Raw genomic sequence first — 17,760 nt, forward strand, 5'->3', positions numbered from 1 at the left:
GTGCCTGGCCCTGGAAGAAGGGAGAGTCCCAGAGTGTCAGTGGCCTCTGCAGGAGAGTGGGAGAGAACTGACCCTGGAGCCCAGGAAAGGTAAAAGATCTTTTGTTTGTTTCCTTGGGACCATTAACTAAGTTTGCTGCCAGCACCTCACTGGGTGGTGCCAAAAAAGCCTCCTGCACGAGGCACGGGCGCCGCCTCCGTCGGTGCTCTGGGGCTGGAGCACCCACGGGAAAAAAATAGTTACCTAGGGAGGTGGTGCAATCTCCTTCCTTAGAGGTTTTTAAGGTCAGGCTTGACAAAGCCCTGGCTGGGATGATTTAGTTGGGTTTGGTCCTGCTTTGAGCAGGGGGTTGGACTAGATACCTCCTGAGGTCCCTTCCAACCCTGAGATTCTATGATTTTAACCAGCAGCTGCACTGATCAGCTCCTCCTCCTCCCTAGCTCCTCCCACCCACCAATCAGCTCCTCCTTCTCCTCCTCCCTCCCAGTGTCTCCCACCCACTGTGCACAGATGTTCAGCGGCGTACAGGAGGTGCTGGGGGCATGGGCAGTGGGTGAACCACCGGCTCAGGGAGGCTAGCCCCCCGCCCAGCCCACCCCTTCATCCTGAGGCTCCTCCCCTCCAAACCCAGACTCCTCTGCAGCCGCAAGCCCCCCAGCTCCAGAGCACCGGGCAGGTGGCCCCCCGGAGCACTGGGCATGCGTGAGGCCCTTGCCCCCATCCCATCCGAGGAAGGATCAGGAGCGCAAAGGGGGAAGGAATGTCAAAAATGGCATTACTTGTTTCCGAGTCACTGGCAACTCGGAAGCAAATGATCTTAAATGCTTACGGCTCAATGTCCTAAAAGGTAACACACCAGCGGGCTGCTATTGGGGTTGGCTGGAGATGCCCTCTCTCTCCCAAAACCATTTGATTTTTTTTGTTACAGTTTTGACAGATATCCTTGTTTATTTTAAGCTAGTTTTAGATTTTTATTTGTTTGAATGTGCAGAGTTGCAGGAAATTATGTGGGGGAGAGTCAGACAATTACTTCACATCAGTGCACGCTAAGATTAAAAAAGTTAACGCTTTAAAAACCATTAAAACACAAGTTGTCAACATCACCGGTCAAAATGTACAAAGTAACTATCTTTCAAACAACTCATACCTCACTATTCATTCACTAGTCTATTTATAAGAATATAAGCGCGGCCATACTGGGTGGGACCAATAGTCCATCTAGCCCAGTGTCCTGTCTTCTGACAGGAGCCTGTACCAGAGCTTCAGGGAGAGAGTACAGAACAGGGTAATTATGGAGTGCTCCACCCTGTCTTCCATTCCCAGCTTCTAGCAGTCAGAGGTTTATGGATGTGTCTATGCCCATAATGGCTAATGGCCATGGCTGGACCTATCCTCCAGGAACTTCTCATTCTTTTTTCAACCCAGTTATACTTTTCGCCATCACCACATCCAGTGGCAATGAGTTCCACGGGTTAATTGTGCATTGAGTAAAAAAGTACTTCCTCTTGTCTGTCTTAAACCTGCGGCCTATTAATTTCACTGGGTGTCTCCTGGATTTTGTATTGTGGGGAAGGATAAATAACACTTTTCTATTCACTTTTCCACACCATTCATGATTTTATGGACCTCTAGCCTATCCCCACTTAGTCGTCTCTTTTCTAAGATGAACAGGGCTGGCTCCAGGCACCAGCTCAGCAAGCAAGTGCTTGGGGCAGCCAAGGGGAAGGGGCGGCACGTCGGGCTCTTCGGCGGCAATTCGGCGGCAGGTCCCTCGGTCCCTCTCGGAGGGAAGGACCTGCTGCCCAATTGCCGCCAAAGAAGAAAGTGGCACGGTGGAGCTGCCGCCGATCGTGGCTTTTTTTTTTTTTTCATTATTCGCTGCTTGGGGCTGCAAAAACCCTGAAGATGAACAGTCCTAATCTTTTTTGGTCTCTCCTCATATGGAAGCTGTTCCAGACCCTTGATCATCTTTCTTGCTCTTCTCTGAACCTAGTCCAGTTCCCCTACATCCTTTTTCAGAAGAGGTGACCAGAACTGGTCACAGAATTCAAGGTGTGAGTGTACCATGGATTTACAGAGTGGCACGATAATTTTGATCCCATTCCTAATAGTTCCCGCCTGTTGGGTAGTTGTGGCCATGTCAGTGCCAGGATATCAGAGAGACAAGGTTGCCGAGGTCATGTCTTTTTATTGTGGAGCTGGGAGCACCTTTCCCAGAGCTGAGGCAGAGCTCTGTGTGGCTCGAAAGCTCGTCTCTCACCAGCAGTTGGTCCAGTAAAAGATATTACATCACCCATCTCGTCTCTCTAATGGTTCTTACCGTTCTCTAGCAAGCTTACTTCAGAAGTCTGGATTGCTGGATTTTTTTGACTTTAAGAAGATCTCAAGCGGCATCTTGCTTACGTTGCCCAGCTAAATTTTGATGATTGTTGATGGAATTTTTTTTTTCATTCCCCCGTCCCGGGTTAGTGAAATCTCCATTTACTGACACAAAACTAATCCTTCAAAGCCTCATTGTAGATGACCATTTCCTAGCTCCAACCTGGGGCACCTCTCGGTATTAGATCTTCTCTTGACACATCAAGAGGGCTTGATCACAGAACAAAACGTGGATGGTCTCTGAGGTACAAATGAGCATGACTTGATCACGTGTGTGATGTGCAAACAATACAGGGCCAATTTCACCAAACTGAAAAGAACTAGGCACTGGGAGGAAGAATTTCAAGAGATAAAAGGCCTGTGATGCTACCCAAGGTTGTGAGGCATGTTGCTAGCAGTTGCCTTTCACGCGAGGAAGCTTGGTCTGTGCCTGCCGGGAGACGGTCCCACAGCTCCAATGGCCATGGGCAGCGCTAGCCCTCCCCTCTCAGCCTACACCGTTCCGTTGTCCCCTTAGTGTTAGACACACTCCAACCCCCAAGCCCAGGGAGGAACCAGCCCCTTGTTACCGTATTTACAGATTTGGGGCCCCCCAAAGAAGCAGGGCACCTCAGCTTACCAGTTCCCCCTCAGCTCACTGCTCCACCTAACACACCCCACTTGGGTACGTTCACAGTGAAAGCAAGGGAAAGTTTGCTGGACAAAGAGAGGAGACTCAGACAATGGCAAGTAGAAATACTGGAAACAAAGGGTTACATCTCAAATCAATACACACATTCTAGAGTAGGGATGGGCAAAGTACGGCCCACAGGCCACATCCGATCCTCCAGCAGGTGTAAACCGGCCCTTGAGTTCCTGCTGGGGAGCGGGGTCTGGGGCTTGCCTTGCTCCTGCGCTCCAGCCGGGGAGCGGGATCGGATGCCACTCCGCGAGCGCATGCCGAGGCTCCCGGAAGCAGCGGCAGGTCCTCCCTCCGGCTCCTACACTGAGGGACAGCCAGGGGGCTCCGCGTGCTGCTCCTGCCTCAAGCGCCACCCCTGCAGCTCCCATTGGCTGGGAGCTGCAGGGCAGCACCTGTGGACGGGGCAGTGTGCAGAGCTGCCTGGCCACACCTCCGCATAGGAGCCGGAGAGGGAACCTGCTGTTGCTTCCAGGAGCTGCTTGAGGTAAGCGCCGCCCGGAGCCTGCACCCCTGACCACCTCCCCCAACTCAATCCCCTGCCTCAGCCCAGAGCCCACTCCCACACCCTGAACTCATTTCTGGCCCCACCCCCAGAGCCCACACCCCCAGCCAGAGCCCTCACCCCCACCCCCCCTGCACCCAAACCCCAATTTTGTGAGCATTCATGGCCCTTGAGCCAAAAAGTTTGCCCACCCCTGTTCTAGAGCCTAATGTACAGCGCCAAGCACAACAGGGTCCTGGCGCGGGGGCTGATTCGAGGAAACGATTCTTAAACTTGCTGGGATTAATGACCTGTCGCCTTAGCACGAGGCCCAGTGGGGGAGTTATGCTGAAGGGTGGGAGGTAGCTGAATACTATAGATCTAAAGAGATGACCTGCCCCAGGTCAGATATTTTCCACACTCCTCCTAAGAGACAAACAGGTAGCCATGAACTGCTCCAGCCCACCACAGGATTCTGCAAGATGGGAGTGCTGGGGACCTTTAGCAATTAGGTTGCCATGCAATGGCTGAGCCGTTAGACCACATTTACATACAGGAACTAAGAAATAAGTGATGCAAATCATGAATATTAATACTTAATATTGTGGACTTCCCAAAAGCCTCATATGGAATCAGGAGCTCCCTTCTGGTTGGCACCGCTCTCTTTCCCCCTCCATCTCTGCTTCCAGCGGGCTCCGTAAGCTGTAAGTATGTGCAATGCAGGATGGGAAGTATGAACTATGCCAGAATCTACTTTACTGTGCTTATTCTACCCATTCTGTGTATTGATCCTTGCCCAGGATATTGTCTGTATTAAATACCGTTTCTGGATGTGTTTCATCAGCTTCTCAGTTAACTGTAAATACGGCCGGCTCCAGCTTCCTTCGCTGGTGCCTGGAGCCGGCCCTGACTGTAAAGTAGCCGCCTAGGAAAAGAACCTGTTATCTGTGATTGGGGCAGGTCACCCCCCAACTCGCAACCTGCGTAATCAGCGTTCAGGCTGTCAGAGGCAGAGATAAGAGAGGGTCTGCCAAGCCGATGCTGCCTTGAACCTAACGACCCTGGAAACCACTGTGGCGCTGTCTCTGTCCCTTTGCCCCGAGTTCCGTGTGTGTGTGTGTGTGTGTCTCTCTCTCTGCAAAGGCCGGTTCTTCCCCCCGCCAGCTGGCACCTTTCCCCAGGGCCGCCCAGAGGATTCAGGGGGGACCTGGGGCGAAGCAGGGGAGCTGCAGCGCTTGTACTCACCTGGCGGCGATCCGGGTCTTCGGCGGCATTTCGGCAGCGGGGGCCCTTCAGTCGCTCTGCGTCTTTGGCAGCACTGAAGGGCCCCCTGCCGCCAAAATGCCACCGAAGACCCAGACCGCTACCGGGCCAGGGCTCACGGGGCCCCTGCAGGGCCCGGGGCAAATTGCCCCACTTGCCCCCCCTCTGGGCAGCCCTGCCTTTCCCCTCAGTTCTCCAGCTGGGGCCTTTGCCCGGCTTCCCTGCAGAGAGGTGGGAAAATCCTCATCGTCTTGCTTGTTGGTTGCTAGCCTGGGGTCTTTCCAGCTTCTTCATTGATCTGGGTCAATTTGTGCCAGGCCTTTACTGACCCATTTGTTCCACCCCAGACAGCAGCGTCACCTTACACCCCCAGTCTCTTGCTCTGCCCCAAGAACTGTTTATACGCCGTGCAGAGCAATGTAAAGCAAAGAGGGAAACTGAGGCACGCCTACACCTATTACCAAAATTCCCTCCCCAATAGAGCTGGGCCAATTGAATCAGCTGTGGATGACTGCAAGGCAGCGATCCTGCTTTACACCAGCTGGGGGTCTGGCCCCACACTTCCTTGGTGGGGACGTGTCTTTGTCTGGGCGCTGACTGCTGAGGCCCCATGAAGGTTCCTCATGGCGTGCGGGACGTGCCAGCCCAGGGAGGTAACTTGCCAAGCTTTGATCTGAGCAGTGACTCACCAGCCCCGCGCTGCTGTCTGGCCGGGAGCAGGAGGAAGTTCTCAGAGCCCCTGTTCAGCTCCTCACCCTGTTCCCTGCCCCTAGATCCCAGTGTCTCTGGCCAGCAGCCCCCACCCTAGAGCCCCTCCCGGTCTGCCAGGGGCCACACCGAGCAGGACTGGGAGCCGGTCGCACCAGGAGTGAGTGTGAGCATCTGTCAGCAGAGACACGGACCCTTCCACCACCCACCATGGAGCCCCAGGTGAGCCCCACCTTTCCCCCACCACCCCTGCCCCATGGAGCCCAGGGGAGTCCCCTCTGCTCCCCACCTACCCCTGCCCCATGGAGCCCCAGGGAAGTCCCCTCTTCCCTGCCCTATGGAGCCCCTGGGGAATCCTCCCTCCCCCCACCTCCTCCTGCCCATGGAAACCCTGATGACTCCCCTCTGTGCCCCACTGCCTGCTGACCTATGGAGCCCCATGGGCAGGAGCACCGGCAGCCTTTTTGACGCCCTAGGCAGTGGAAGATCCCGCCCCCCAAAATGGCACCCCCGACAGAGGTGGCAGAAAGTCCTGCCCTCGAAATACCGCCGATGACCACAGCGGCCAGATGTTTGGCTGCCACGGTCGCCGCCCCGCAAATGTCTGCGCGGTCACCTAATGGGTTGCGCCAGCCCTGCCCACGGGAGAGGGGGTCCCCTGCCCCCCTCCTGTCAGTAGCACACCAGGGGCTAGGGGATGTGGGTTGGTGGCTCTGGGTTGTGCCCAGGCTCAGGGGTGCTGACACTGTGGGGTCCTGTGCAGGTGCCAGGACGGATGCCCAGGGCTGGACTCCTGCTGCTGCCACTTCTCCTCTGCTTCGGGCCAGAGACTGTCGGGAGCATCAACCCGGCTGCGCTCAAAAAAATCGTGGATCACGTGAACAAGTGAGTGATCGGCCTGGGGTTTGTCTCTGTCCTTCCCTACCCCTGTAGCCCAGCTGCGAAGAGCAGTAGAGAATGTCCCTGGTTGGATCCCACTGGCTTGTAGGGATGCCTAGGAAGGTCAGGGGGCCCCACTGTGCCCAGCTCTGCCCAGACCCCACCTGAGAGCAGGGGCTGTCATTGTGCCAGGCACTAGAGACACCTAACCGAGGGCAGAGAGCACCCAGCATGCCAGGGATGTACTGACCCCTGCATTAGATTACGCACAGTCTCGATTCTAAGAGTGATTCTGGAGGTGCAGGAGGCGACAGAGCCCACAGCTGGGAGAGGTGATTCTGGCGGTTCGGGGGAAGATGGAGCCCACAGCTGGGAGGGGTGATGGAGTTCGAGGGGAGATGGAGCCCACAGCTGGGAGGCGTGATGGAGTTCGAGGGGAGATGGAGCCCACAGCTGGGAGTGATGATTCTGGAGGTTTGGGGGTAGGTGGAGCCCACAGTTGGGAGGGGTAATTCTGGGGCTGCAGGGGTAGGTGGAGTCCAGAGCTGGGATGTTTTTTTCAGGGCCTATTCCCCTTTCTCTCCCTTTTACTTGGCATCTCCTGGCTCAGTCCCAGGAGCCCGGTGCCCCCTGACCCCTCTGTGTCCTGCCCTCTTTCAGTAACGGCGGAGTTAACAAGCAATACGCCTTCGCCACCGCACTGCCCCATGCCACCTGCAGCAACCCCCAGGATGTGGCCACCTACCTGCCCATGGCCCAGCTCGCAGACATGAGAAGGAAGATTGGCCCGTTTGGTGCCCTGTACAACCCGCCCAACGGGAACATCGTGGCTGCTCGGCCAAAGACAGTGATTACACCGCGTGGGAATTACACGGAGCACAGCGAGTGGCGCCTGCTCTCCGGCCCAAACAGCCTTGTGGCCCAGCTCACGGCCAGGACCTACGGCCAGAACAGCTGCTTGATCTTATTTACCTTCAATTCACCCTGCTCCAGCAAGTGTCTGCGCGAGGCCGGGCGCTCCAACATCGTGAACATGACCAGCGCTGCCTTCTTGGCCATCAACAACAACTTCAAGGCCTTCGTGTTCCAGAAGATCTTCGACTACGACATGAAGCCTGAAGTGACCCGCCAGGCCCTGCTGCAGGCCTGGCACCGCTGCGCCACGTGCCCCTGCTGCGCTGCGACAACAACGGCTGCCAGGACTGTGCTCCGGTGGACCCCCGAAACAACCCCTGCCTGGCTGGGAAGGCGTAGACAATGGAGCGGAGCCAGGAACCACGTGCGGCTCTTTGTGCCACTGGCCTCCCTCGCTGCCCATGCGCTTCTGCATCGCTAAGTGTAACAGAAACACATCCCAACCGGGAACCAGGCTGCAATCCAGAACCCCACTCTGATGTGCGCTCCGATCTAGAACCCTAATCCACATGTGTGCTCCAATCTAGAACCCTATTCCCAGGCATGTGTCAATTTAGAATGATTCCCAGTACGTGCCAACCTAGAACCCCTTCCAGAGTGTGTTCCCATTTAGAACCCCATCCCTGGATGTGCTAAAATCTGCAGTCTAGAGCCCCATTGCTGGGTGTGCTCCAATGCAGTACCCCATTCCCATCTCTGGTTGTGCTCCAGCCTAGAACTCCATCCCTGGGTGTGCTCCAATCTTTGATCTAGAAGCCCGTCCCTCTCCCCAAGTGTGCTCCAATCCAGAATTGCCACCCCCACAGTGGGCCTCAAGCTCTGTTCTAAACCTTCACCCCTCACAGTGCATCAAGCTCCAATTGAGAACATGACCCCCATCCCTGGGTGGTCTCGGAGCTGCAGTCTAGAATCCACATTCACCCAGTGAGAGCAGAATTCTGATCTAGAACCCAGCTTCCATCCCTGCACAAGGCCGGAGAGGGGACAGTGGACGGGAGCACGGCACATTATGCCTGGTGACTGTATCATGGGGCTGGATCAGAGGGGGGAGCCCCTTACTCAGATATTGGTGGGTGGGAGGATTCCTAGGCATGGACCATAGCCACGGTGGGGCAGTGGGGATCTCGGAGCACAGGGCTCTGTCAGTGGGGGCTGCTTTGGGGTTGTTCCATTCTGCGGGTGACGCTTTTTTCTCTGACATGCAATTGCTGCCAGTAAAGCTTCTGAGCATCTTGGGGCCTCACGTCTCTGTCCATGCGTCCAGGTCTCCCATCTCCGTCTGTGCGTCGGGGGTCTGATGTCATCCCCTGGGTGGGCAGGGTCCCCAAGGGCAGCCCCTCATCGAGCCCGGCTCCCAGCTGGCAGCCTGGGTTTTACTGGGTCCAGAGCCCCCAAGTGTTCCCCTCCCCATCCCTAGAACCCCCCTCCCCTGCTCCTTGGGCAGGGATCCCTTGAGCAGACAGCCCCAATCCCCCAGGGATGGGGGGTTGTGACATTGTACCCCAAAGAAATACCCTGGCATGGTTTGGGGTAGCCGAGCTCTGTAATGAGAAGGAGACAGGCCCTGGGACAGACCCCGGCACAGTCACTGCGCCCCGTCCTTGCCGCACGGTCCCAGAGATGTGGCCCCTGGGAGAAAACCCAGCCAGAGGAACCCTCTCTGAGATCCCAGAGATTCCTGGGAGCTATGACCGAAACTGCCCGAGGACCTAAATCCAGAGCACTCTCTGTACCCATCTATCTACTTAATGGGACCCTGCAGCCTGGGAGCCAGGACTCCTGGGTTCTATCTCTGGCTCTGGGATGGGACTGGGGTCTAGTCGTTAAAGCATGGGGAGAGGGGGCTGGGAGTGAGAGGTGCTGGATGCTGCACAGACACGGTGAGATAAAGCCTCCAGCCTAAAGCCAACCCTGACTCTCTAACCAGACACAAGCAGCAGGGAGGATGATTATACCCCGTTCATACAAGGGGAGATGGAGACACAGGCAGGTTAAGTGACACCACAAGGTCCCCTGGGAGCAGGGATCTCCCCATCCCTGAATCTCCAGCAGCTGGGAACCCCCCAGTGACTCCATCCCTGCTTCCCGGCCGGGTGAACCCTCTGCTGGGCCCAGAGCTCAGGGCAGAGCCTGGCTCTGAGTATCCCATCAGCATGGAGATCCTTTATGGGTCTGGATGTGTGTGGGGCTGGGAGTGGGGATGCCGAGCCAGGCCCCAGATCTGTTACAATAATCTCCACAGAATCACTGGGATCCGACCAGTTGGGCGGCTCTGATCTGGAGCGAGATCGGCAGCTGTAGAACCCTCCGACTCCACATCTAGCGCTGGGGATGGTGAATTCACCCCTGTCCCCAGCAGCATCCAGCTCCTGGATTTGGATTCCATCTTTATACAGAAATAACCTCCTGGCCTCGCACCAGCGCTGACAGCGGAGGGTAACAGCTCCCCCCACACTGCTGGGGCTGATGGAGATGGAGGGTCCGGGCGCAGGGAGCTCTGCATTCACACACAAACAGGAGTGAGTTGGGGCAACACAAACCCCTCCCCGTGTGTCTGTAACCTGCCCTTAGCACTCAGCCCCAGGGCTAACAGACACCTCACTGCATCCACAGGGAACCTGTGCGCAGGGTTCTGATAGCCCCTGGGGTCACTCCGGAGTCACCCCTGACTGCACTGGGGGCAGGGCTGGGTTCTGATCTCAGCCCCCCCTGGAGGCAATACCAGGAGACTGAAGTGAATTTTGGGGTGAAGATTCAGGGCTCAGTGCCTCTTTTCCCCTCCTTCCCACCCACCCTGTCCTTAACAGTAAAGTTTCCCCAGCCCCACAGATATTCATGGCCCGACACCCTGCTCCACCCACCCAGCCAGCAGCCTGGTTTGAGCACAGATCCTGCCAACTATGCCACTGTGACGGGTTAGATCACAGAAACCCACTTGTGAGCCACCAACCGATGTGCCAAGACTACCTCTGTCCCTGCTTTCCTGCCCCGTCAGCTTGGGACTTCAGTGACCTGCCTGATTTGAGCCAGACACGCTAGCCTGCTGCAAACCCAGACCCAGGTCCGGGCCATGTCCCCTAACAGCTGTAGGCTTGACTGAAAGGAGCTTACAGAAGTGTTCTTTTCTTTAACACTCAGATGCCCAGCTCCCAAGGGGGTCTAAACCCAAATAAATCCATTTTACCCTGTATAATGCTAAACTCATAAATTGTTCACCCTCTGTAACACTGATAGAGAGAGATGCACAGCTGTTTTCTCCCCCAGATATTAATACATACTCTGGGTTAATTAATAAGTAAAAAATGATTTTATTAAATACAGAAAGTAGGATTTAACTGATTTCAAGTAGTAACAGACAGAACAAAAAGAATTACCAAGTAAAATAAAATAGAACACGTAAGTCTATGTCTAAGAAACTGAATACAGATAACACCTCACCAGTTCCAGTAAGCTTCCTTTTAATAGAGTAGTCTCCTGCTAGTCTGGGTCCAGCAATCACTCACACCCCCATAGTTACTGTCCTTTGTGCCAGTTTCTTTCAGATATCCTTAGGGTGGAGAGGCTCTCTCTTTAGCTAGCTGAAGACCAAATGGAGAGGTCTCCCACAAGCTTAAATAGACTTTCTCTTGTGGGTGGAGTCCTCCCCCTCTCTCCTATGCAAAGTGCAGCTCCAAGATGGAGTTCTGGAGTCACCTGGGCAAGTCACATGTCCATGCATGACTCACAGTTTTTGCAGGCAGAAGCCATTGCAAGTTTTTTTTCTCTTACTTAATTGGCCTCTCAGAGTTGGTAAGACAACTCCCACCTTTTCATGCTCTCTGTATGTGTATATATATAGCTCCTCAATATATGTTCCATTCTATGCATCCGATGAAGTGAGCTGTAGCCCACAAAAGCTTATGCTCAAATAAATTTGTTAGTCTCTAAGGTGCCACAAGTACTCCTGTTCTTTTTATTGTTCCTTAAGTGCTTCTTGACTGGGCACTTAACTTCTGCAAATTCCTTTCTAAAGAAGCTGACCAAATGCCTTACAAAGCATACCTAGAAATCAAGCCAGTATGCAGCCAATATTCATAACTTCAAGTACAAAATGATATATATGTACAAATAGGATAGAGCATAACCTTTACAGAGATAAGTTACATGGCACATGTAGCATAAAACATACTCCAGTTATGCCATAGTCCCAAAAAGCATTATGGGATACATCGTCACCCCCCCTCCCATGGACACACCCCATTTGTCTCTGATACTGAGGAAGAGGATGGTGAGAGTAGATGCCAGCAAGGGGCCCCTCAGCCCTGCCACCAACACCCTGGTGTACAGTTCCACCAAGCCCCGAGCAAGGAACTCAGCTGGTGGCTCCAGCTACAGGAAGCTGATGATGTCGCGTCTCTTCCTGCGTCCATCACACCATGTCTCTAATCTGCAGGTGAAATCCAACATGGCCAAAGTAAGCAGAGGTCCCTGCAAAACCCTGGGACCATCAGCCTGGTCAAGCATCATGCAGCTCACAGCTTGTCCGTGTCTCTGTAGGGAGGGGAGACTGGGCACCCTTGATGTACCCTACAGCCTTGGGGAAGGTGCACCAGAGGCCACAGGGTCTGGTCTTCAATCTTCAGCAGATTCTAGTCCCCCTCCCCACCTTTTACAGGCAACCCATGGAGGTAACATTGATATGTGATCATGCAATTGAACAATGGAGTCACAATGTACGTGCACGAGGGGGCAGAGTTAAGATTGTTCAGGAAACCTTAACTGTGGCATTTCCTGGTGCTGGAGGTTTTGACTCTGCAGCCTTCCCGCTCAGCCTGCACCATGTGAGGCGCGGGCGCGATGGGGAACACCTGGGTTTGCTGCCCCATGCGCTGTAGCTGAGTGGTGATGACGGCTTAATGCTATAAAGTTTTAAGGGTCTTTCCTTAGCATGTGAATAAATCAGGTGTTGTGTATTTGGTTGTCATGGGTTTTGTTACTATGGCAACTGAGTTAGACTATTAAGGGATAGCTCAGCCGGTTTCAACCGGCTGAGTGAGCTCTCTGTCTCTGTAAAATAAAATGGAGGTTTTGGTTAGTTCTCTGCTCTCTGGCCTCAAGTGATTGCTTCCTACACCGGCTGCCCCAAGGATACAACACTGGCGACGAGGGTGGGATCCTGGTGCTGCTCCAGTAACAGAAGGAAGTAGAAGTCAAGGTAAAGACCAAACAAAGAAAAAAAGCTGCTTGTTGCACTGACTGTGAAAGTGAAACTAAAAATCATGGCTACTCTGACCAGGCCCCTGGAGCCTTTTGATGAGAATACAGAGCAGTGGCATGTGTATACTGAGCGTTTTGAGCTTTTTGGTATTGCAAATGACATTACAGAAGCGAAGAAGGTGCCAATATTCTTAACTGTTGTAGGGGCTAAAACCTACTCTCTGCTACGCAGCTTACTACACCCTGTTAAGCCTGAGACTAAATCTTACAGTGACATTGTAGAAATCCTGGGGTCTCATTTCTCCCCAAAACCACTGGTAATTGCTGAAAGATATAGGTTCCACAAAAGAGACCAAAAGGAAGATGAAACAGTTGTACAATTTGTAGCCATTTTAAAAAAGCTAGCAGAACACTGTGAATTTAAAGAGATGTTAAATGATGCCCTGCGTGACACGTTAGTGTGTGGCCTCTGCACTGAAGCTATACGGAAGCGCCTACTGACAGGCTCAGCTTACATTACAGAAGGCTGTTGATATTGCTGTCTCCATGGAACTGGCTACAAGGGAGGCACAATACATCGGTGCATCCCCTAGGGTGCAAAAAGTGTCACAAGAACTGACCCACAAAATGGTGCAGAGTCAAGAATGTTACTGCTGTGGTAAGCTGGGTCACCAGGCATCAGAATGCTGGTGTAAGGACCTGGTGTGTCGACACTGTGGCAAAAAGGGACACATTGAGTATGCCTGTAAACAAAAGAAAAAGAGGCCTGGGGTCTGGCCGACAAAAAGAGGAACCTTGCATACCCTAGAGCAGACCCAGGATGATCAAGGTGACACCTCCTCACAAGAGGGAGTGCCACTGCATGTTTTGTCTTTGGCAGCGGGCTCACATGAATACTGGGTAACCCCCTTATTGGAGGGCAAACCTATACGCATGGAACTAGACACCGGTGCAGCTGTCTCGCTGGTTCCGGAGACTGTGTATAAGGAAAAGCTACAGCATCTTCCGCTTAAGGCAACAAAAACTGTTCTGAAGACGTATACAGGTGAAGCTGTGCCCATGTTGGGCACTATTGATGTTAAGGTGGAGCTCAATGGACAGGCGGCTAAATTGCCACTGTTTGTGGTGAGAGGTGACTACCCAGCCTTAATGGGTAGGTCTTGGCTTGGGAAGATTCAGCTGAACTGGGCAGAAGTGCACCGGATGACTAAAGAAGAAACCAGTCTAACCCCTATACTAAGGAAACATGCTGCTGTTTTTGGAGATGATTTGGGAAGTATGAAGGGAATCACTGTGACATTGAACATTAAACCTGGCAGTCCACCAAGATATCTGAAAGCCCGAACTGTGCCATATGCCATCAGGCCAAAAGTTGAAGCAGACCTGGAGCGCCTGGTCACCAATGGAGTCCTAATACCAGTTACCCATAGCTCATGGGCCACTCCTATCGTTCCAATAGTGAAGAAAGATGGCTCTCTCCGGATTTGCGGTGATTTTAAAGTCACTGTCAACCCAGTGTTGTGTGCAGAGCAATACCCGCTTCCCCGCATCGATGACCTCTTCGCAGGCCTGGCTGGGGGACAAAAGTTCAGTAAGATTGATCTGAGTCAAGCATATTTACAGATGCACGTTGATGAAAAGTCCCAAGAGCTGTTGACTATTGTGACTCATAAGGGGCTTTATCGATACTGTCGCCTACCCTTCGGAATCACATCGGCTCCCGCCCTGTTCCAGAGGGCTATGGACCAGATCTTGTGTGGCTTGTCAGGAGTTCAGTGCTATCTGGATGATATCCTGGTCACTGGAAGAAATGAAGAGGATCACTTAAAGAATTTAGAGGCTACCCTACAAAGACTGGAAGAGTATGGCCTACGAGTTCGCAAAGACAAGTGTGAATTCTTCAAGCCCTCTGTTGAATATTTGGGACACATCATCGATTCTGCAGGTCTTCATAAGGCCCCTGCAAAATTTAAAGCTATTGTGGAGGCTCCCCCACCTCGAAATGTAAGCCAGCTACGCTCATTTCTAGGACTACTGAACTATTATGGAAAGTTCATCTCACAGTTAGCCACACTGCTAAAACCACTTCATGAGCTCCTTGGGCAGAACAAGGCCTGGAAGTGGACTGAAGCCTGTGATGTTGCATTTAACAAAGCTAAGGATGCATTGTTAAATTCTGAAGTTCTAACGCACTTTGATCCATCCTTACCCCTGCAATTGGCCTGCGATGCTTCCCCTTATGGAGTGGGAGCGGTCGTGTCACACATTATGCCTTCGGGAGAAGAAAGACCTATTGCTTTTGCTTCACGCACTCTAAGCAAAGCAGAAACTAACTACGCCCAAATCGAACGTGAGGCATTAGGAATTGTTTTTGGAATTAGGAAGTTTCATCAGTACCTGTTTGGGCGAAAGTTTACTCTTCTTACAGACCATCGACCTCTGACATCAATTTTTGGACCCTACACAGGCATTCCCCCATTAGCTGCTAGTCATATGCAACGTTGGGCATTGATACTTTCTGCACACACATATGAAATCAAATATCGGAAATCCACTCTGCACGGCAATGCAGATGGCCTCTCAAGGTTGCCTTTGCCGGTCAAACATCAAGATAGTGCCCAAAAGGAAATCTTCTACTTTGAACAGGTAGAGAATACACCCATCACTGCTGCTCAGATAAAGAAGGCAACCCGCGTTGACCCAGTATTATCCCAAGTTATGGACCTGGTGATGCATGGAAAATCTCAACAAACCTCTCCGGTCTCACCCGACCTTGTTCCCTACATGTCCAGGCGGACGGAGTTATCGGTCCAATCTGGTTGTTTGTTGTGGGGGAGGCGTGTCATTATTCCACCCCTGAGATCACAGATGTTAGAACAGCTACATTCCGGTCACTGTGGAATAGTGCGCATGAAGGAAATTGCACGAAGCTATTTTTGGTGGCCTAGATTGGACAGTGCTATTGAAGAGAAGGCAAAAGCTTGTATGTCATGTCAGGGTGTAAGAAATGCACCCCAGTGGGCACCCCTACACCCATGGGACTGGCCTGAAAACCCGTGGCAACGTATTCACGTTGACTTTGCTGGCCCCCTTGAAGGAAGCATGTTCTTGGTGGCAGTAGATGCCCATTCTAAATGGCCAGAAGTCTCTATAATGCAGTCCACTACTGCAGAGAGTACTATCCAAAAACTACGAGGACTCTTTAGTCGTTTTGGTCTGCCAGAACAACTTGTGAGCGACAACGGACCGCAGTTCGTCTCTCAGGAGTTTCAAAATTTTATGAAGGCAAATGGGATACACCACATCACGTCAGCACCATATCATCCGTCCACCAACGGATTAGCTGAAAGATTTGTGCAGACAATGAAAAACGCTTTGAAATCAGCAAAGGGACAACACTCCATTCAAAAGCGTCTGGATACCTTCTTACTTTCCTATAGAAACACACCTCATGCTACGACCCAGGCTTCCCCAGCCTTTCTAATGATGGGACGACAGCTGCGCACTTGCTTTGATCTGCTGAAACCGTCTGAACCCAGACAAACTGTGCAACATCAGCAGCAATATCAAGTCATCAGACGGGCACCCAGAGCAAAAGACCGAACCTTTATCCCAGGGCAGCCAGTTTTGGCTCGGAATTATACTTCCAGAGCTAAAGGGGTCCCGGCCACAGTCATCACTCAAACAGGACCTGTTTCCTATACAGTCCGGACTGCAGAGAATCTTACCTGGCGGCGACATGTAGATCAGCTGTTGCCAGGTCATGCCAGTCTTCAGGACCCATCTGCAGTTGAGGGGTCTGACTTCACCCCTCCTGGTGAGACACCAAATCATGAGTCGCCTGTTCCTGACTGTTCTCCTCCATTACTGCCGGCAGCTGAGATACCCCTTTGCCCAGCACGAGCTGATACCACCTCCTCACCTATTCGTGCTGCGGACCCTGAGCCCCTAGTACTTTCGGGTGCAACAACACCAGAAGTTCGCTGTAATCTACCTAGAGACAGAAGGCCTCCTCATCGGCTGGATCTTTAGTTAGGGCGAACCCACGGTTATGGGGCAAAATAATCCCCAGGGTTTAGCCGGGAATGGAGGCAGTCTACCCTCCTTCTCTAGTTTAGTGTGTGTTTTATTTAGGGGATGTTCTTATTGGGGGGGAGGAATATGTTGTGTATTTGGTTGTCATGGGTTTTGTTACTATGGCAACTGAGTTAGACTATTAAGAGATAGCTCAGCCGGTTTCAACTGGCTGAGTGAGCTCTCTGTCTCTGTAAAATAAAATGGAGGTTTTGGTTAGCTGTCTGCTCTCTGGCCTCAAGTGATTGCTTCCTACACCGGCTGCCCCAAGGATACAACATCAGGTTCAAAAGAAAAGCCGAGGAAAAGGAATTCCATCCTGTATCCCCAGTGGGTCACCAGCCGGGAGAGACCCAGGGACCCTCTAATGCCCCCACAGAGACCCTGTCCCCCGAGCTGAAGGAGACACTGTTAGTGGTTATGTGGCCAGGCCCCTAGAGAGGGACATGTCACAGGCTTTGTTTATACAGCCATTGGCTAGTGCAGTGGTTTTCAAACTCTTTTTCTGGCGACCCAGTTGAAAAAAATGGTTGATGCCCGTGACCCAACGGAGCTGGGGCTGAGGGGTTTGGGGTGTGGGAGGTGGCTCAGGGATGGAGCAGAGGTTGAGGTGTGGGGGTGAGGGCTGCAGGGTGGAGCCAGGAATGAGGAGTTTGGGGTGCAGGAGGGGGGCTCTGGGTTGTGGGGGCTCAGAGCTGGGGCAGGGGCTTGGAGTGCAGGAGGGGGTCAGGGCTCTGGGCTGGGGGTTCAGGCCCTGGGGTGAGACCAGGGATGAGGGGTTTGGGGTGCAGGAAAGGGCTTCAGGTTTGGGGGGCTCTGGGCTGGGGATGAGGGGTTGGGGGGGTCTCAGGGCTGAGGCAGGGGATTGGGGCTCAGGGTTAGGGCATGGCCTTACCTTGGGTGGCTCCCGGTCAGCTGTGCAGTGGGGGTGCTAAAGCAGGCTTCTTCTTCGAGTGATTGCTCCTATGCATTCCAGTTAGATGCGCGCGTCGCGCGTGCACTGCTCTTCGGAAGACTTTTACCCTAGCAACACTCGGTGGGTCGGCTGGGCGCCCCCTGGAGTGGCGCCGCTATAGCGCAGGATATATACCCCTGCCGACCCATCCGCTCCTCAGTTCCTTCTTTCCGCCCGTGACGGCCGTTAGAACAGTGGAGCGCAGCTTAGCTGACCTTCACCTCCCTA

General features: G+C 53.1%; 1 protein-coding gene across 1 annotated transcript; it reads left to right on the plus strand.

Moving 5' to 3' along the window:
• The first annotated feature begins 5,723 nt into the window (after positions 1–5,723).
• LOC120394318 lies at positions 5,724–7,728 on the plus strand. Its single transcript, XM_039518575.1, has 3 exons — positions 5,724–5,735; positions 6,277–6,398; positions 7,053–7,728. Exons 1-3 carry the CDS (start codon positions 5,724–5,726, stop codon positions 7,726–7,728), a joined length of 810 nt encoding a protein of 269 aa, XP_039374509.1.
• The last annotated feature ends 10,032 nt before the right edge of the window (positions 7,729–17,760 follow it).

Source organism: Mauremys reevesii, unplaced genomic scaffold (assembly GCF_016161935.1).
Source record: "Mauremys reevesii isolate NIE-2019 unplaced genomic scaffold, ASM1616193v1 Contig50, whole genome shotgun sequence".
NCBI lineage: Eukaryota > Metazoa > Chordata > Testudines > Geoemydidae > Mauremys > Mauremys reevesii.